Below are 20856 nucleotides of genomic sequence, written 5' to 3'. Positions count from 1 at the left end.
CACTTGACTTCCCGGTAATCGCAGATTTGCTCTAACGAGCACCAGTAACATCTCCATTTGTCCCTGTCGCGTGCTAGTGTAGCCCAATGGCGTCTGTTCGTTCTAGGAACACAAAGAGCCTCAAACCGATCGTTCATGTTCTTGACGAAGAAGTCTGACGATCTGGAAGGTGGACGGCCACGCGGTCTTTTGACGTCCTATGGAATCTAGTCGGTAATGGCTCTAGTCCAGCGGTCGTCTCTAAATCTCATTACGTGACCAGACCATCTGATTTTTGACACCTTGGCAAATGAGAGAGCGTCCCTGATTCTTGATTGTCGATAGAGGTTGGAACTCCGGATTCTTTCTCTCATTTGGGTGAAGTGTGATACGCCAAGCATAGCTCTTTCGATTCCTCTTTGGGAGACCCGAATAGCGTTCTCATCCTGTTTGCATAGGGCCCAGGTCTCTGAGGCATATGTTAATGCAGGAAGAACAGTGGAATCAAAGAGATGTGCCCGGAGCCGGAGGTTCTTCGTCCTCTTAGCTATTTCTTTTGACGTTCTTGAAGGCGTCCCAAGCCGCTCTCTTCCTCCTGCGCAGCTTGGGTGCCAGGTCATTTGTCATGTTGACTTCTCGACCTAGGTACACATATTGTTGCATTTGGAGATGGTCGTTCCGTTGAGAGTGAATGGAGCATCAGGAACGAGGCTGTTTCTCATAAACATTGTCTTCGTTAAGATTCAGCTGTAGTCCAACCTTTCCACACTCACAGTCGAAGTTGACCAGCATTTGTGCCGCTTGGCTAATGTTTGGTGTTATTAGAACAATGTCATCAGCAAAGTGGAGGTGGTATAGTTGCCGACCATCTATCTTCACTCCCATTCCTTCCCATTCCAGTTGTTGCATGATGTTCTCAAGGGTGGCACTGAAGAGTTTCGGTGAAATGGTATCACCCTGCCGAACCCCTTTCTTGACATGGATGATTACTTCTTTGTAGAATGGTGAGATCCTGGTAGTATATCCGTAATAGAGCTCACAAAGGATCCTGATATATTGAGTTTGTGCGCCCTGATTGGCTAGGGCTTCAATGACCACTTCCGTCTCAACAGAATCAAAGGCTTTCTTTAAATCAATGAACGTTAGACAGAGCGGCATCTTGAACTCCCGAGAAACCTCAATGAGCTTGGAACTGACATAGATACTGGAATTTGCAAACAAGGAATTTCAAACAGATATGACAATTGCACTATATGTGCTGAAACATTAAATAGATAAAAGAAAAGTATAAAATGGAATTGCTAGAGATAACTGTAATTGATAAGATGAAAAATACGCACTGTGGAACTAAAAGCAAATGAGAGGGGCCAGAGAGAGACTTCAGCAGACTGGAGAGCAGGTTTTGCATGCAGGAGGTTCCACCAGGCACCCCCATGCCACTGAAAACTTCCACAACTCACAAGCTCACAACTCCAGGACGTAAATAAATGAGTCAGAGACACAATACAGTGCATGAGGTGCTTGCCTTGAGCACAGTCAACCCTGGTTCAATCTCTGGTGCCACATATGGTTCACTGAGCCCCACCAGGAGTGATTCCTGAGCAGAGGGCCCGTAGTAGCCCTGACCACTCCACTCAGAAGTAAATAGCTAAACTAAATGTTAATAAAATTGATACAACAGTATAGCAGAAAAAAAGTCAGTGAATTTGAGAAGCAACAGGCAACAGAAAGAATCTAAAATCAAACCGAGAGGGCCAGGGCTATGACTGAGTGCATGGCCTGTGTGAGATCCTGGGTCCGATCTCATGGGGAGGGGGCGGGTATCACAAGGTAGGGCACTTGCCTTGCATGCAGCTGACCTGGGTTTGATGCCTGGTACCCCATATGGTCCCCCAAGACCCAACAGCAGTGATCCCTGAGCACAGAGGCAGGAGGAAGCACTGAGCACTACTAAGTGTGGCTCAAAATCTGCTCCCCACTCAAAAAGGAAGCAGAGAGATAGTACAGAAATTAAGGAGCTTGCCTTGCATATGGCTGATCCAGTTCGATTCACTTATGCCATACCCAAACGGCCAAGGGTGGGCCCCAAGCACAACTCCCAAAAAAACCCCTCACAAGAAAAACGAACAAACCAAAAAAAGAGCTGACTCCCTTTCTGAGGCCGTCGACCCCCATCCTGACCAGTCTCCCGTGCATGTGACAGAGACTGGCACAGCCCAGTACCCCTCCTCCCTCTCCAGTTCTTTCTTGACCAGGACAGCCAGCTATGGCCTGGCTCCTGTGGGCTCCCCTCAGTCATCGTCCTGTTCCCTGCACACCTGTCCCCTGGCCTCTGGGACAACTGTAGCTACACATTTCTTTGGACCTCCCCAGGGGCACCCAGAGCCTCTGATGAGGCTGAAACCAAATAAGACCTAGTCTCCTCTCCTCTTGGCATCCCTAACCACAGCCTGGTGGGACCTCTGCCAGCCCCTGCTCAAGGAGGGATCTGCCCGCTCCTTACCAGCTCCCGAACGGCCCAACCAAGGCCTCCTGGGAGGCTCCTGCCAAACACCAAAGTGAGATGAGGCTAGGGCAGTACCAGACAAGGCAGCACCACGTCCCCAAGGCCGTATGCCCTCCCCTGACTCCCTGGTCCTGACACAGGGGCAGAGGAATTTCTGGCCTAGCCAACACTGACTCTCATGATCCCCCTTCTTGTCCTAAGGCTGTCAGCCAGGCCGGCTAGGGACCCCGCTATCCCCACCACTCCTGCCCAAGGGAATGCCTCATGCAGTTCCCACCTCAAATGGCCCCCACCAGGCTTCCCCAGCCCAAACTCATCCCCTCCTCCAGGAGCAGAGGGCATGTGTGAGTAGTCAGAAATGTGTGCAAGATGGGGCCAGAGCAGTAGTGCAGCTAGTAAGGCATTTGCTTTCTCTGCAGCTGATGTAGGTTCGATCCCTGGCATCCCATATGCTCCCTCAAGCCTATCAGGAGTGATCCTTGAGCACTGCTGTGTGTGGCCTAAAAACCAAAAAGGAAAAATGTGTTCATGGCCTTGGTATGAGTCAGCAGAACAGAGTCTGCCTTGCAAGCATGAGGCCTTGAGTCTGATCCCTAATACTGCCCCAACATGTTCAGGGCAGACCCCAGCAGCACTCTCTTTGTTACCCCCTTGTCACAACAACATGTGCAAATCTGGTGGACCCCAACCAAGGTTGTGTAAGCATCACAACCAGAAAAGGAAAAAAAAAAAGGAAAACAAAAAGCAAAGCATGCCAAGGTACAGAAGTACGTCAGCACACATGCACACATCTCAACCATGAGGCTTCAGAGTGATTGAGAGGAGATTGTGCCTCCCACAAATCCAACCACGCACCCAAGGTGGAAGTGCAGATCCAACCAACTGGGGACGGGGAGATAGCAGAACAGGGAAGGTGCTTACTTGCATGTGGCCAACCCAGGTTCAATCCCCAATGCCCCATATGGCCCCCTGGGCACTGCCAGGAGTGATCTCTGAGTGCAGGGCCGGGAGTAACCCTCAGCATCACCGCATGTGGCCCCAAAACCAAAGCCAAAACTAATAAAATCAACTGAGATCATTCTGGCAAATTCTTCCAAATATTTAGGCCCCAGGAAGCCATGTAGGGGGTACTGAGCCTGGCACCCCAATACTAGGCCCCAAAAGAGTCACTAGTCCCACATTCATTTCACCCTGGTACCCAGAAGTCCACATGGGGCATGCTCTGCAGAGGACCAGTGGAGAAGGCCACTCACCGCTGAGGATCTCATTGTTGCTCCCCCAGAAGTCAGCTACCTTGGCAGGTCGGTGGTAGAATTCATCCCTGTTGGCTGCCAGGATGAGCCTGAAGAGAAAAGCCTGAGTCAAGGCCTCGGATGAAAACTGAAACAGCAGCGTGACCAGGCTGAGTTTTCTTTCTCTTGTTGACAAGTGAACGTTTGCCTCAGGGGAAACATAAGCCAGAGTGACAGAAGACAAGACAGGGGCCAGTGCAGGACAACGGTCTGCAGCAGCCTGGGCCGTGGAAGAAACAGGCAGATGATAATAATGGATCTGCAGGGTCAGGAAATAGGGGGTCCACCTGCCCCAGGGTGGACTCTAACTCCACCTTGCACATCCCCATCTCTGGAATGGGGCCCCAGGGGTAGCAGGGCCAAGGGCCAGATGGGAGGGAGCTGAGGACAAGCACAGCACGCGGGGCACCCAGGCTGGAAGGTAGAGTCCTCCCTGTCCCTGTCCTTCCTCAGGTCTCCCCAGGGGAGCACTGCACACTCCCACAGGGCAGCGGGCATCCTGGGCCATCTATTTCTCACTGGCTGGTTGGAGTTCAGGGCTTACGCCTAAGTGCTCTGGGCTCTGACCTGTTTTCCCAAGAACATAGAATGTGTCTGTAATTGGGAACAAGAGCGACCAGCACGATGACCAGGAGCCCGGGGCCAAGCTGCCACCAGCTCAGAAAATTTCAGGGGCCACACAGAGTGGCCAGGGAGCAGAGAGCCCAGACCAAGCCCTGAGACTGCGCTGGGGCGGGCAGTGCTGGGGCAGCGGGATCCATCCCAGAGCCTCACTCACTCGAGCCACACTCCAGTCCAGGTGCTGTTCTACTCTGCTCCTGTTCGGAGTACTGTATTAGGACAAATATGTTATCTGCATTAGAATGAAAAATGCGGGCCAAAGGGATCATACAGCAAATAGGATGTTCACCTTACATGTTTGATCCCTGGCATCTCATATGGTTCCCTGAGCACCGCCAGGAGTAATTCCTGAGTGCAGAGCCAGGAGTAAGCCCTGAGCATGGCCCCAAAACAAAACAAGTGTCTGTCAGGGCTAGGGAGATGGCTCAAGTAGCAGAGTACATGCCTCGCACCGAGCAAAGCCCCAAGTTCCAGTCACAGGCCAGTATGTCCCTGTCTAGCACCATGAGATGTAGCCCTGGTGGTCACTCCAGCACTACTGGTCAATACTAACAAATTGAACACTGCTGAATTCCCCCCTCCGCAAAAAAAAAAAAAAAAAAAAAAAGAACAAAGGGGGACAGGGCTTGAGTGATAGTACAGCAGGTAGGGCACTTGCCTGGCACACAGCTGACCCACGTTCCATCCCTGTGCATCACCAGGAGTTATTTCTGAGCCAGAAGTAACCCCTGAGCATCACTGGTGTGGCCCAATAACAAAAGGAACAGAGGGAGGGAGGGAGGGAGGGAGGGAGAGAGGGAGAGAGGGAGGGAGGGAGGGAGGGAGGGAGGGAGGGAGGGAGGAAGGGAGGGAGGGAGGGAGGGAAAGAGGGGTGGGAGAGAGAAAGAGGGAGGGAGGGAAGGAAGGATGGAGGAACCAGGGAGGGCTGAACTGAGCACAATGTTCCACGGGGACAGAGTTTCGATGTGGGAGGATGAATGAGCTCCAGGAGGAAGTGGTAAAAGCTACACAGGAATGTGCTACACGGACGTGTCAGAAAGGTAGGTATATCCATCCCCTGCACTCTGCTAACACTGAGTTGCTCCTGTTCTTCATGCTATTGATGGGGGACGGGAGGGGACCGAGTGGGCACGAGGGCAGGGGACAAATGCCAATGTATCTGACTAAAACAGGCATGGCTAAGGCAAGAGGGAGTGGCGGGGAGGCCTGGCACAGCCACAGAGGCCCCTAGCAGTGGTGCCCCCAGCTGAACCCCCACCCCCTTACTGGAAATGTTAAAGTGACGACAAGTTCCCAGGTAAGTGTCTAAGTAAAACATGACTGTGGGTTAAATTTTCGTTTCATTCATGCATGGATGAAGGGCTCTGTGTTCCAGCTAGGGTGCGCCTGTGAACAGAGAGGCACTTCCAGAGCCCAGAGTCACAGGGACATGGGGCGAACTGGATCAGAACCTGCCCCTCCTGCTCCTCCCTTCTCCTGGACAGTATGCCAGCTGTCCCTCACACCCAAACGACACATCTCTGATCAGGATCCACAGACCCTACTGGCAGTGACCACTACCCAAGCCCATCACCTGCAACATGGACAGTCAGCTCAGGTCAAGCTCTTGAATCCCATCACCCCAATTCTGCTGCCCTGATCCCCTGCAGAGCCCACAAGGCAGTGGGCCCTGGCCCCACTTGGTCCTCTGTGCTGGCCACCTCATGAGCTTCCATGGCTGAGGGTCTGCCCTTTTGTGATCCGAGGTCCACACACCTCCAGCACCCCACATGGCGTGACCGCACTGACCACGGCCCTGTCCCCACATGTGAGCACCCACAGCCCCTCCTGCACCTGCAGGTACCTGAGGCCACAGAGAAGAGCATGGCACAGAGTGGGGGTTACCACGGGAGGATGGCAGAGTGGGGGTTACCACAGGGAGGAGGGCACAGAGTGGGGGTTACCACGGGGAGGACGGCAGTGGGAGATTACCTGTAGGCATTTTTGGAAACAGGGCGAGGATTAAACTTAAAGAAGATGATGCACATCGGGCCGAAGGGGAGGCTGCACTCATGTGCGGGTTCACAAGGTCTGCAGGAAAAGGAAAAAGAGTTGAGCAAAGACCACCATCCCCTGACCAGCACAGTCCCCTGGTCCAGGAGAGCGTGCCCCAACACATTCCTGGCCCCACCCCAGCTGAGGAAGAGCTACAGGGCTGGGGCCTCTCCTTCACTCCCGGCGGCTCTGAGACCTGCTCACCTCAGGTTCTCCATCCCTTTCGTCCAACAGCACCAACTCCAGCCCAGCCCTGCAATGCTGAGCCCGGGGTCCCTAAGGCTGTGTCCACAGCAGACACTGTCTACCTCCCGGAGCCCGGGCACATCCAGGAAAACTGTCAGGCCCAGTGTATGCACATCAGCAGCAGGAGCCTGGACAAAGCCCACATGCCCGGGTCACGCGTCCACCCAGGAGTTGGTGGTACATACTCTGTGATGGGAGTCTTTGGGGGGCAGCGTGACCAGGAGGGTAGCCCAGGGGCCCACCCCGGAGGAGACTGGGCAAGTCTGAATGGCTCACAGATGCATGGATCCCACGGCTGGACCCACGGAGCCCCAAAGCACAGACCTGTGTGTGGGGTGTGCATTTGTCTGCATGTGTGGGGAGTGCCCGTGTGTATAAATGTGTGTGCACAAGGGACATGTGTGCATGTGTATATAAATATGTGCGTGGGGGGCATGTGTGTGTGTGTGTGTGTGTGTGTGTGTGCATGAGGGAGGTGCCTCTGTGTGTGTGTGTGTGTGTGTGTGTGTGTGTGTGTGAGTGCTGGCATAAGGGACTACGTGCACATGTGTGGGTATCTAGAGGCAGCCACTGAACTTCAAGATCACAAGACTGGGGTGCCCTTGGGGCTGGGAAGGGTACCGGCAGGGCCTACCAGTAGAATGGTGACCACCCAGGATGGGCTGACCCCACTCAGGAGAGCCCCAGATCTAAGGTCAGTCTGTGGGCTGGGCACCCAGAGGCCCAGAGCAGAGATGAGATGCCCAGGTCTCAACCCAAGCCATGGTCACTTGTGCCACCCTGCCCTTTAGTGTAGCCATGCTGGGGAGGGAGCCACCACGCTTGACAGGCCACCCCAGGGGCCAGATGATGCCAGCTCGGCGCGCCACACTGATGCCCATGCTCCACAGTTCCAGGAGAGGCCCCAGCCTTGGAGACAGGCAGGCGGCCAGTGAGGGTGCTGTGGCCACCTGTCTCTCGGCACTCATGGGAGGAGGGGCCTCTACCACCCCACCCTGTCCTCAAAGCCATGCCAGCTCCATGTCGACAGCAAGCGGCTGAGAGAAGGAACTCTGGCCACACCAGGCAGAGGGGCCACCAAGGGGTTAAAGCTGAGGGGGTACCCAGACAAGGCCATGGCTGGCACCAAGTCCCTAGATCCCCCAGGGGACGGCACTACAGAGGCCCCTCGCCAGCTCCCGTTCACTGGCTGGGCTGGTACAGTGAGGGGGAGACTCGACTGTCCCCATCGCACCACAGGATTCAGCCCAAACTTCCCCTAGCTGGAGGCCTCTGGGAACCAGCTTGTGATTTCAGCGAGGTTCTGGGCCTGGGGAACTGAGGTAGAAAGGTGGGAGGCAGCCGCGTGTGGAGAAGCACAGGGCGCCTCGAGAGATGCCGAGGGGCAGGCGTGCCTAGCACTACAGGGGTCCAGAGGATACAGCGGGCTGCAACATGCCTCGAAGTAGCCTGGTGGTGTCCCCTGGGGGTCAGGGGCTCCCGGGGGTGCCTGACACCCCCAATACTGCGATCAGGCTGCTGGTTTTCCCCCATCCCTAAAAAAAAAAAAACTCAAACATTCAAGAATGAGGAAGATCTCTAAGAACTGGGGCTGGAGTGATAGCACAGCGGGTAAGGCATTTGCTTTGCATGTGGCTGACCCGGGTTTGATTCCCAGCATCCCATATGGTCCCCCCAGGACCGCCAGGAGTAGTTCCTGAGTGATCAGCCAGGAGTAACCCCTGTGCATCACCGGATGTGACCCAAAAAACAAACAAAAAAAAAAAGATCTCCAAGAACTGAGGAGTTTAGCTGGGTTTAGCCAATATCTTGGAAGATGTGGGATCCAGAGAGGATGGTGGAGTCCAAGGCCACTCCTGTGCAAAGCTGTGCAAAGGCATGTGCTCATCTGGGTTAGGAGGCCAGAGGCATAGGTGTCTGAGGCCTCTGCAGTAAGTGGGGCTGAAAGAAATTCCCAAGATCCCGAGTCCCTTGCCTCAGGGTTCTGGAAGGAGCCCCCAAGGGATGCTGGAACTCTGGGGAGCAACTATAGGGGGTGACCAGGGACACCTGCCTACAGCCGCCCCTGGGGCCACAAGGACAGCGCTAGGAGTGAGAGTAGCCCTAAAAAAACCCATGGTCAGAACCAGGGTCAATGAGGGGGTTCAGGGACCCTCACACCTAGAACTGTTTTTGTTCTGGCAGGTACACCCATGCCTAAGGGCCATTCCCAGCCATGCTCAGGGAACCAGGCAAGGCAAGTGCCCAACCTGCTGTACTATCTCTCTGGCTCAAACAAATGGAATTTTGGGTGCAACTGCCAAGGTTACTGGTGCTGCCCGGCCACCCTGCCCCTTGCCCAAAAGCAGTATACTGCCCACTCTGAGAAACACTGGTCTATGACCCCCCAAGGCCCAGGGCAGGCAGCAGTGGGAGCCAAGCTGCTGATGACCAGCAGGCCCAGAGCCACAGTACCGAGAGCTGTCCCCCCGGAAACATGGCCCCAGGAGAGAGTGTCCCACCTGGCCCATGCCACTAAGCACTGTCAGAGAGGGGCCGCTCGTGCCAGCCTCAGCGGCCCTGACACCGCTGGTCCCCGGGTCGGCTCCCAGGCAGGAGCTGCTCTGCCAGAGGGGCTCAGGCCAGACACAGCCCTGCCAAGCTGGCTGCCTGCACCAGCCACGCCTGAGGGAAGGTCCGCACTGGTGCTCCAGGCAGCCTGGCACCAGACATATGGACACAGGGCGCAGGGCTGCGGCCTCGATGAAGACGCGGTCATTGGGAGGGAAGGACGAGAGGAAAGCCAGCCCCTGGGGAGGGGACCATCAGGAACTGCCTTTCTCTCCAGTCCCTCGCCCCCTACTCGAGCAGGCCTGTTGCCCACCAGCTGCACCCGGAGGCCTGGCCAAGGAGCCCATCGTCCTGCCGCGCGCTCCTGTGCCTCGAGCGGCCTCCCTCCCTGCTCTGGCAATCAGGATGGCAGCAGGGGACGCCACCAAATGGGGCCGGTGCCCCACAACCTGGGTCTTTGGGCATAAGGCACTGTCTGCAGGAGGCTGGGCCCCACTGACCAGCTGGGGACACACATCCCCTCCCCAGGCCCCACTGCTGACACCTTGAGGACTATGCTCAGGGTGAAGGAGTCCAGGAGAAGTGGGGCTGGGGCCGAGGGGCCTCTGGGACTCTGCAGCTGCTCCCAGGTGGCCCCCAGAGGGCCCGGACCCCACTACCTGCACTGCACAGCCCTGCCGGGGAACCTGCTGGCCTCAGTGGCCGCCCTACAGCCAACACCCCCTAAGCACAAGAAGCCCTGGGGAAAGCCTGCATGTTTCCCCTCACTGAAGTCTCTGTACCCACAGGCAAAGGCACAGTCAGGGTTGGGAGGCCCCCAGTGGTGGTTGCAATAGAGGAGCCAAACCATGTGGAGGAGCCACTGGGATGAGAGAGCAGAGCCTGTGACTAGGGCCGCTTAACCCCCACAGGAGGCCACAGTGAAGACTCACGGCATCAGTGCATCAGTACTCATGAGGCCAGAGCCGCACTGCTGAGGGGATAGTGCCACCCACACCGGGCACAAGGCCCCAACAGGATGCTTCCTGTGGCCTGAGTCACTCCACCAGGAAAGCAGGGGGCTGGAGCTGCTGGCACCAACCCTGAAAGACCTGACAGCATCTTCACTGTGGCTGCCCTGTGGTGCCAACCTCTATGGCTCACAGAGGCTCCCAAGTGGTACAAGGCAACAGGGTACTCCCTCTATCAAGAGCTCGTGTAAAGAGCTGAGCTTTGGTCTGGAGTAACCAAACAGAGGTCCAGGCACTTGCCTGGCATGCACTGACCTTGGTTCAATCCCCTTAACCACACGTAACTCTGGAATTCATGCTTACAGGCATAAGGCACAGGCTCAAGGTCTGAGTTTGGTCTCCAGCACCAGTATGGTCCCTCAAGCATGCTCTGGGAGTAACCCCTGAGCACAAAGAGAACAGCCCCTGAGCCCCACCTGGGATGGCCCCCAAACCAAAAAGAAATTTTTAAAAATGAAAATAATCAACTACATCCTATACAGGGTCAGGGAGATTGCTCAAAGGACTGCAGTGTATGCCCTGCAATGTGCTAGGCTCAATCCTTGGCATGGCACAGTCCCCAGGACCTGCACAGCTGGTGTAATCCTAGTGGCCCCAATGAGATATGATTAGACCCAAGCAAACACTGAAGCATCAGGGCCCACAGAGCCAGGCTGAGCACTGCCGGGAGTGGCCTTCAGACCCACTGATGCACTAGTAACCGAACAAATACGACTTGAAACCAAACAGGGACAAAGCACTGGTAGGAAGGGAAGGCTGCAGGTCAGGAAGCGCATCCTCGTTGATAGCATCTGACAGGGGCTGGGGGGGGGGGGGGGGGAGCAGAGGGCCCCCAGTCCTGAGGCTCTAATTCAGGCCAGGTAGGCGCATGTGCAAACATCCAAGGTCAGAGTACCCATCATCGCCCAGCCAGGGGCTCCTGCTGGGAACTTCTGGCAGGTTTCTAGGTAGACTGTGTTCTACGGGAAGCACTTCCAGCGCAGGCTCTACCACCCTCAGTCTGCACCTCTGCTCCCCCACCCTCAGCCCGCACCACCCTTCCCCTGCACCTCTGCTCAGTCTCCCCAACAAGCCAGCCGCCCTGGCCACACGAGCAGCAAAAGGCCTGCGGATCCCACATACCTGAAGTCCTTGACACCTGAACCCCCACCAGAACTGGAAAAGGAAGAGCAAAAGGCAAGAGCCAGGCCTCCCCAGGCACTGGGAAGCAGCTTGAGGAGCAGCTGGCTTTCCCCCCTCCCAAGCGCCTGGAAATCCTACCAAACAGGAAGTGTGGGTCACAGATGGGCACCAGCTCCTCTCAGCGCCTGGCTGAGGGAAGCGGGGAAACTTTCCAGGCACTCCTGCCCATCTGCTGATAATGCTTTTGAGAGTTTTCCCAGCATCCTCCATTCTAGCTGCTCACCCATCATTTCTGAGATCAGCCCATTCCTCTCCCATGGCCTTCTGGAGGAACCAACGGGGCTATTCCTAAGAGCCAAATGGAGAGGGGTAATCACTCTCGGGAAGCCCCAGTCCTTCAAGTGGGTCAGACTCCAACTCCACTCTCTGTAGCAGTTAAGAAAAGTTGAAGGCAGGGGCCAGAGTGATAATACAGCAGGTAGGGTGCGCCTTGCACGTGGTCGACCGGAGTTCAACCCCTTATACCACATGGGGTCTCCTGAGCCCTACTAGGAGTGATCTCGGAGCACAGAGTCAGAAACAAAACTTGAACACTAGCCAGAGGTAGCCCCAAAACAAAAACCGGGGAACATAAAGTAACAAAATAGGAGACTAACACCCAAGAGTGGATGAGATTAGTACCAGGAGTTTTGCTCCATGGCTTGGAGGCCAGCCACACACTCTAGGGGAAAAGGGAGCTCAGATAGAGAAAGGAGCACCAAATAAAGGGTGTTGGGAGGATCCTTCCAGGATGGGAGAAGCATGCTGAAAGTAGACTAGAGACCAAACATGATTGCCACTCAATGCCTGTTTTGCAAACCACAACACCCAAAAAGAGAGAGAGAACAAAAGGGAATACCCTGCCACAGAGGCAGGGTGGGATGGGGGGATGAGGGGTGGGAGGGATACTGGGACCCGTGGTGGTGGAAAATGGGCACTGGTGGAGGGATGGGTATTTGATCATTGTATAATTGAAACCCAAGCACAAAAATTTATAAATCTACAACTGTACTTAACTGTACTTCATGGTGTTTCGCTAACAAAAATTTAAAAAAAAAAGTAAATGACGGAGAATGGGCACTGGTGGAGGGATGGGTACTGGATCATTGTATAACTGAAACCCAAGCACAAAAATTTGTAAGTCTACAACTGTACCTCATGGTGTTTCACTAATAAAAATTTTTAAAAAAGTTCAAGGAAAAGACAATCGCTTGTGTAGAATAACATTGCCACAGGGAGCTCAGGTTTATCAGGTTACACCCAACACAGTGCTCCCGAGTGACTCTCATTCCTCTGTTTATCTGTAAACTCTTCTCTGTGCTCTCCTCCCCAGCCAATTAATCACCTTTTCTCCCTAATCAGATTCTGTTAGCTTGTAAAATCAGATCCTTCTAAGGACACTGAACTTGTATTGTAAGTTATGTCCTTTGCATAAGTAAAGGCCCTCCCGTTGATCATCGATTTGCTCGAGCGGGCCCAGTAACGTCTCCATTGGAGACTTTGTTGTTACTGTGTCTGGCATATCGAATACTCTCGGTAGCTTGCCGGGCTCTCCGAGAGGGGCGGAGGAATCGAACTCCGGTCAGCCATGTTGGCTGCGTGCAAGGCAAACGCCCTACCGCTGTGCTATCGCTCCAGTTCTTTGCATAGCTTACCTTAAGCAATGTCCTTTCTGTGTGGACACAGAAAGACAGTTAATATTATGCTTTGTAACTTGGGAGTTGATTGACTCCGAATAATATTTACTCCTGGGCATCTGCTTTCTTGACTCAGTTTCCCTTAGTTCCTAGCACCCCAAAAACAGGGTCCCGACGAGGGACTGATTGGACCCAGGACAAGCTGTGAGCGACCCTGGCATCGAAATGGGCCAGGCCAAAGCGCCACGATACTCAACTATAAGTTGAGGGCACGATCATGGACAAATGCTGTCATGATCCAAAAGTAAGTAAAGACAAGACTAGGACCCTGCTGGGCTAGGAAGACTAACCTGGCATAAGGACTGATATATATATATAGGAATATATAGTGAGATGTCCTCAGGAAGAACCAAACTGTAAGTTTATCTCTTACTGTGCTCATACAGAATGACATTGCTAGAAATATTAGAAGTAGACTTACTACAACTATTTAAGTAGATTACTAGCTGAGGAAAGAACACACCCTTGTTGGGATCCCACCCTTGCGCAGATCTCCTAGTAATCTGGAATAAATCTCTTTAGATGAGATTTACTGAGTTAATCTCCTCGAGGAGTGGTCTTACCTCTCTTTGCTGATTTGTTAATGTTCAACCCACTTTTGTATCACTACCCTACATGATTGCTATATAAACTAAGACTGTAAGCTCGAAGGGGGCTGGGGCTCGAGAGAGCAGAGACTGAGTCTCAGGCTGAGGCGCAGGCTTGGGCTCAGAGAGCTTGGGCTCCAGAGGGCAGAATCAGAGGTGAGAGTGAAGACTGGAATAAACTACAATTGATACTGACCAGCCTGGCCCTCATTCGTTCCTTCGTCTGCCCATCGCCATCGACCTCCCTGGGGTGGGGGAAACGGGTGGCCGAATGCGGGGCAGCGGGAGAGATAGAGCCTCTGGACCTTTAGAAAACACACACCCACTGACTTAGGAATTGTTCCCATGGGCAGGCAGAGGGCAGGCAGGAAAGGCCAGACAAAGACATTCATGGGAGACTGGGGAAGGGGTTCAGCCCTGGCCTAAACACCTCCGCACTGCAAGAAGCTACACAATGCCTTGAAGGGAGAGCAAGGGAAGGCAGCTGCACTTCCCTTTGGGAACTGAAAAAGCAAAGGGAAGGTGGGCAGGCAGAGGACAGAGGGGAGAGGCGGGACAGGGCAGGACAGGGCCAGGCAAGCATTTTCACCAAGACTTGGGGCCTCCAAACCTGCTGGTGTTCAGACTCTGCACAATTACCCACCATGTCCTAGGCCCTGTGACCTCATTTCCTTACACTTCTTGTTCAGCACATTTGGGAAGACATTGTTCTGGCTAGATCTGCCTGTCCATGGTCTTGAGAGGTCTTGCAGAAGTGGGGGCCCCTCAGATTCCTGCTAGCAGAGCTGGGAAGCCAGGACGCTGGCCCCTAGCCCCTAGGGCTGAGTCGCAGGGGCAGCCCCCAGGGCAGAGCGGAAAGCTCAAGCTGTTCTTTCCTTGGACCGGTGGCTCTTTCCTGCTGCTGGCAGAGGAGGTGAACAGGCACAGGCACACACTGAAGTGGAGGAAAACAGATCCGGGCACACACGGGAGCTGCTCCGGGCCTTGGCTGCGAGCCCTGAGGTCTGTAACTCGTCCAGAGTGGCAGACCCACTCCTGCAGGTCTCTGCCCTCCCCCCTGCTCCAGCACGAGGGCACCTTGATCTTGGTTTGACTAAGGGGCGTTGCTCAGGGCAAATCTCCTTTCGTTCCTGTTTAGGGACCACACCCAGCTGTGCTCAGGCTTATTCCTGGCTCTGTACTCAGAGATCTCTCCTGGAGAGACTCTGGGAACCATAGAGGGTAGTACTTAAGAGTCAAACTTCCCCCCGGATGATCTCTCCAGAACCCAGGGGACACATTTTTTGCCTGTGATACCCCTTTCCTAAGATGTTTGAGACATTTCAGCAGCACAAATTCAGCCCCACACTCAGGGTCATTATTTCTTGTCTCCTGAAGGAGCAGCAAAGAAGGGCACCAAGAACAGTCCAAAAGGTTCAGAATAGTGGTGACCTCTGAACCTTCAGTCCCCACAAGCCAGGGATCAGCCCAGCCTCCCAGGGGTCCCTGTGGGCCTAGGCTCAGAAAGGAGGAGGATCCAAGCAAACTCAAAGGGAACAGGTCCCAAAGACATGGGCAAAGTCCAGGCAGCCAATCCTGTGCACCATGGAGTGTGGGCATTTTCTCTTGGCACTCTAATAGAAAAGTTGGCAGAGAAAGGAAAAGGCTGTGCAATAACCTGAAAGGGCAGCTCGGTGGCCCCAGGGCCACCTGTTTCTCACCACAAAGTCCCATGCCCCATGCTCACCAAAGTCAGACTCTGCATGCACCCACAGGTGCCCACTGACACCTTAGCCAAAGATGGACCCCATGTTCCACTGTCTGCCACTGGGTCAGCAGCAACATGTGGCCCCAAGTCAGGAAGCCCATTTCACCCTGCTGGGCACACTTCTCTCCAGACCTGCTCCGGAGCCCCTCATCTCTCCACAGGGAGAAGAGGCACCCGGGTACTTCCAAGGCGCTCGCCCCCACCCCTCACCCCTGAGAAAGCCAGGCAGAGGAAGGCGTTGCCAACACCGTACATGATGATGACCTCGGTGCATCGTGGCTGAAATAGCCCATAAACGAAGACAAAAGCTGCCTGTGGCAAAGCTGACAGCATGGGGGAAGGAGATAACTGACTTTGACCTGGATAGGGATTAGGATCTGTGGACACCCCAGAACAAACACAGCTGCAGGACTTGGGGTGAAAGGTCAGGGGCTGAAGGGGTAAGAGCAAGTGCAACTTCCCTGAACCATGAGAGCTGGGCTTGGGGGGAGGGGGCGCAGTGAAGAGGCATTACTACGTCATGGCACCTCAGCCTGAGTTTTTGTCCTTGACTAGGGTTTGGCCCATGGAGAATTCTGGACCAAGTGTAACCAAGCATGTCTGAATTACCGCCAGTTGTAGGCACCCAGAACTGGCCATCCCAACCTTCACCTGCCTTGAGGAAGGGGCTCTGTGACCACACAGCAGGGCCAGGGCAGGCGGTGGCACAACCTGCGACACAACTGGAGCAAGGGGCTCGCCTGAGGGTCAGGGAAGGTACAAGGGTAGAAGGGTCACTCTCAAGCTGGGCCCAAGAAAGGTGGCAGAGCTGGAGGTGCTGGAGCTGGGGAAGGGTCTCAAGTCAGCTGCAGAGCCAGCCCTCAGCCGGATCTAGAGCGGAGTCGGGGGTGGAGCTGGGGTATGCCGTGTTTGGAGCAAGGATGAGCCAGCACCAGCTGTCACCCCGCTGTCCCGCAAAAGAACGCAGGCAAAGGGCAGCGTGACTCAGGGTTCCAGAGCTGTCCTGAAGTCTAGCCCACTCATCTTGCAGAGACCACGCAGTTCCCCGCCCGTTCCGTCTCTGCCAGTTTCCCAGAGGCAGCGGCGCGGCAGCCGCAGGTGGGGATCGCTGGAAACGCGCTCCAGTACCGCGCGGGGCACGTCGTCAGCCCGAGCCAGTTGGTTTCCCCGGACCCGACCGCCTGATTTCCATTCCATGTCTCAGGAAGGAGAAACTGAGGCAGAATGGGTAAGGCGCAGCCCCACTCCTCCACGCCCGCGCCCCCAAGGCCCTGGGCCGGGAGCCCGGGCCGGCTCCGGGGAGACTAGTCCCCCGGCCCAGGTCGCCGGCCGCACACTCACCGCCTCCGCAGCCGCCGACTTCCGGGTGCCGCGCCCGCGCACCGCCGCCACCACCTAGGCCCCGCCCCCAGGACGTTTGGGTTTGCACTATTGGACATAAATATTAGGGGAGGGGCTATACTGTGCACCCAGGAGCGCTATTGGCTACACGGGCTGTCGCTCGGGGGCTGCAGCTCCTGTCGCCCCGCCCCCAGGGCTGCGCCAAGTCTAGGGGCTGCACTGGTGTCTAGGCACCTCTTGAGCCCCCAGCAGCCTTCCCAGGCTCTGGCACCCATGCGGGAGGTTGCTGAGGCTTGTCACTGCGTCAAGGCCCAGTGTGAGCTCCAGGCGTCCATCGGTTACCTGGCCATCCACTCCGATCCCCCTGACATCTCTGCAAGCTCAGGGTAGATTTTGGATCCAATACTTCCAGCCATGTAGCATTTGAACACACCTGAAAGCTGTTCTTCCAGTCCCTAAGGACAAAGGACAGACCCAGCCTAAACTGGGTGTCCAAGTGAGCAATGCCTGAGGCCTGGGACCTCCGAACAGAACACAGGTATTTCATACGCTCCCTGCTCTCTAGTAGTATCTCAACTGTGACTAGGGCTCAAACGCAGTGGAAATGGAAAGTCAGAGGCTCAGGACTGATCCAAAGTGGATATTCAACAAACTGACGAGGATGAAAATTACATTAGGCATGATGCACTAGGAGTCTAAACTCAGGACCCTGGTCCATAGTTTTCACTCACCTCATTTTACAGGTACAAGCACAAGGCTCAGAATAATTACATTTCTTTTTTTTGAGGGGGGGCGCACTAAGCTGTGCTCAGGACTTACTCCTGACTCCTGGCAGGACTCAGGGGAACGTATAGGATTTCAGGGGCTCAATCAGGGTCAGCCACATGCAAGATAAGCACCCAACCCACTGTACTATTACTCCAGCCACAGAACAGTTACATTTCTTGTTTGAATTAAACAAATGGAGAAAAAAGTGAGTCAGAAAGATAGTATACCAGTAGGAGGCTTGCTTTGTGCAAAATCAACCCAGGTTCAATTCCCAGCAACCCCAGAGCCAGGCAGGAGTGATCCCTGAGTGCAGGGTCTGGAGAGAGCTCTGAAAAGCAAGGGACATGCCCCTCCCCCCCCCAAAAAAAGTGTCTGGAGACAGTCACTGGATTAGTTCTACAGTTTTTTTATGGAGGCAGGTGGTTCAGGGGCTACACCAATGGTTCTCGGGGCTTATTCATGGTTCTATGCTCAGGAGTCACTCCTGATTGATGGTGCTGGGATGGCTTTTATAGCACTTTGTTGAAGATCCAGACACCCTGATCCTGGCCTACAATCACGATCACGATCACGATCATCCTGTTGCTCGTCAATTGCCTCGAGCAGGCACCAGTAACGTCTCCTTCATCCTGGCCCTGAGATTTTAAAAAGTGCCATAGGTACTGGAGCAATAGCACAACGGGTAGGGTGGTTGCCTTGCACGCGGCCGACCCGGGTTCGATTCCCAGCATCCCATGTGGTCCCCCGAGCACCACCAGGAACAATTCCTGAGTGCATGAGCCAGGAGTAACCCCTGAGCATTGCCAGGTGGGACCCCAAAAGCAAAAAGTAAATAAATAAATAAATAAATAAAAAGTGTCATATTCCAGGCTTTTTCAGGGTTAGGAGAATGAGACCCATCATTGTTACTGGTATTTGGCATATTGGGTAAACCACGGGGAGTTTGCCAGACTCTGCCGTGTGGGCAGGTTACATTAGGTAGCGTGTCAGGTTGTCCAAAGTAAGAATGAGATAATAAGATGTTGCAGGCTGCAAATGCGGCCGCACTTCTGGGAGCTGGGTTTTGTAGTCTCTGGGTCTTGGTCGTTGATGAGATTACCTGGCGCCGGGGGCAGTTGGTGGATGTAACCCCTGCCTACTGGGATATGGAGGATCTGGGTGGAGGATGCTCAGCCCCGATCTGAGCAGGCTTGGAGATCTCAGCCCCGGGAGCCGCATGCCTGTGTTCCTCTGCCGGTTCTTTCATGTGTGTGGAGAGTGGTCTCAGCAAGGTTGTGACTGGTTCTGGAGGTCTTCAGCTGCTGAGGTTCTGCTCGGGGCAGGGAGGGAAACTCAACCCGCCCCCCTCCAAGGGGCCCTGGCGAGGACAGCCAGGCGCGGGGGCAGGAGACTCTGCGCTGTTCTGGGAGCTGGGTTTTATAGCTGGCCTACAATAGTGATGTGTAACCAAAAACTGGGCTCAGAAAGAGGACAGGCCTGACTGGTCATCAGCAATGACAAACATCAATCAAATCTCCTTGACACACAGCAAAGTTCCTTCCACTTCCACCCCACTCCCCTTTTGTTGTCTCATCTGTATTCATCCTGGAACCCAACAGAAACGCTTTACGGGCAAAGAAACCAAGAATTAGGCCTGAGGAATTACGGCCAGCACGTGGCAGACCCAGGCAGACAAATGGTCCCTTCCTCTCCTTCCTCACCCCTTTTTCTGAATTGGGAATTGTACTGAACTGGTGCCATTGATTTCCCTCTGGGCAGTTAGACCAGATGGTCCAGCCAAGAGGTGGCAGTGTTGCATAAGCAGAACATAGAGTTTATGGGTAAGTATCCTGGACTATGGATGGAGCAGAAGCTATTGAGTTGATTTCTCACTGGGGTCTGTGAGATAGCCCAGTGGTCAGGAGTACATGGTTTGCATATGCCAGGGCGTGAGTTTGGACTCAAATATAATGTGGTGAACAGCCACCCTCCACACTGTTGGGTATAGTCCTGGAGGCCCTGACCACTGCCACAGTGCCTCTGGTGGCCCCCTAGCTCTAGAGGACCTGCCTGGGCTGCTCAACATCATCGAACCCTTGCACTGAACTGAACCACTCAATTGACCAAGAATTGGGTTGGAGACACAGTACAGTGGGTAAGACAGTGGCATACCACCAACCAGGTTTAGTTCCTAGAACCATACATAAGTCCCCAGCACACTGTCAGAAATGATCCCTGAACACAGATCCAGGAGTAAGTCAGGAATAAGGAGAGCTAGATGTGACCCTAAGCCCCATATTGACCAAGTATTATTGCCAGGAGTAGCCTCCAGACTCTCTGAGTACTGCTTGAAAGTTCCCCCCCCCCTTACACACACTTAATTTGTTTTGGGGGACCACACCAAGTGGTGCTTAAGGGCCATTCCTGGAGGTGCTCAAGGGACCAAATACAGTGCCAGGTATCAAAGGAGGTCAGCCCTGTGCAAGGCAAGCACCTTACCCACTGTTCAGAGCATATGGCTAGCACCATCCCCAATCAAATATCTAGATGGAGTCAAATCAGATACTCTGATGTTCTCTGTCTCCTTTGAATTCTTTCTATATGCCTTTGGCACCAGGGATCATGTAATGCTAGATGAAATCGGTAGGGTTATTACCTGAGCCCTAGGTCTCAGAAATGCGAAGATACACTGCCTTCTTACTGCTAATTATGCATATCTGCTAATGGGGGAAGTGACTCCCTCATTGAACCATCCTTTTAGTTTCTGAATTTATGTGATTATTGGGTAGTTTTTCTTTCTTTCTTTCATTCTTTCTTTTGGAATACACTGAGTAGTGCTCGGGACTTATTCCTGACTCTTCAGTCAAGGATCACTCCTGGCTGGGTTCAGGGAACTATGGCTGTATGAGGTGCCAGGTATTGAACCCAGGTCAATTGCATTCAAGGCAAGCACTCCACCCACTGTATTGTTGCTCTTTTTTTTTTATCTGAGTGGTGTGTGGGTACTTCCGGCAATGCTCTGGTTTACTTTTCACTCTGCACTCAGGATTTACTCTTGGTGGTGCTCAAGGGACCATATGAGATGCTGGGATTGAACTCAGCTCTGTCGTGTGCAAGTCACTGTACTATGACTCTTGCTCCCGGGAAGTTTTTCTTGACCTCCCACTGAAACTTGTTTGTTCCATGTAGCTTTCCTCACATGCTCCAGGAATGTCCCTACAGAGCAGACCAGCAGCTGGGGAAAGAGGGGAAGAGAGAGTGTGGGCAAGTATCCAGGGCTGGTCCCTGTGGAGGCCATTGTCCCTGAATTGTTTCTGATGCCTACATACAGTCTGGGT

General features: G+C 54.1%; 1 protein-coding gene across 1 annotated transcript in view; it reads right to left on the bottom strand.

The window, feature by feature from the left end:
• TANGO2 (transport and golgi organization 2 homolog) overlaps positions 1–16831 on the bottom strand; it is a 36657-nt gene extending 19826 nt beyond the window's left edge. The window contains exons 1-3 of the mRNA XM_056120348.1: positions 16772–16831; positions 6370–6468; positions 3739–3827 (exon numbers count right to left, since the gene is read on the bottom strand). Coding sequence (XP_055976323.1) covers positions 3739–3827; positions 6370–6425 — 145 coding nt within the window. The 5' untranslated portion in view covers positions 6426–6468; positions 16772–16831. The remainder of the gene's footprint in view (positions 1–3738; positions 3828–6369; positions 6469–16771) is intronic.
• Between the last annotated feature and the right edge of the window lie 4025 nt (positions 16832–20856).

Source organism: Sorex fumeus, unplaced genomic scaffold (assembly GCF_029834395.1).
Source record: "Sorex fumeus unplaced genomic scaffold, SorFum_2.1 ptg000043l, whole genome shotgun sequence".
NCBI classification, from domain to species: Eukaryota; Metazoa; Chordata; class Mammalia; order Eulipotyphla; family Soricidae; genus Sorex; species Sorex fumeus.
The sequence above is the reverse complement of the archived record's forward strand: the minus strand, read 5'-3'. Positions and strand labels throughout refer to the sequence as shown.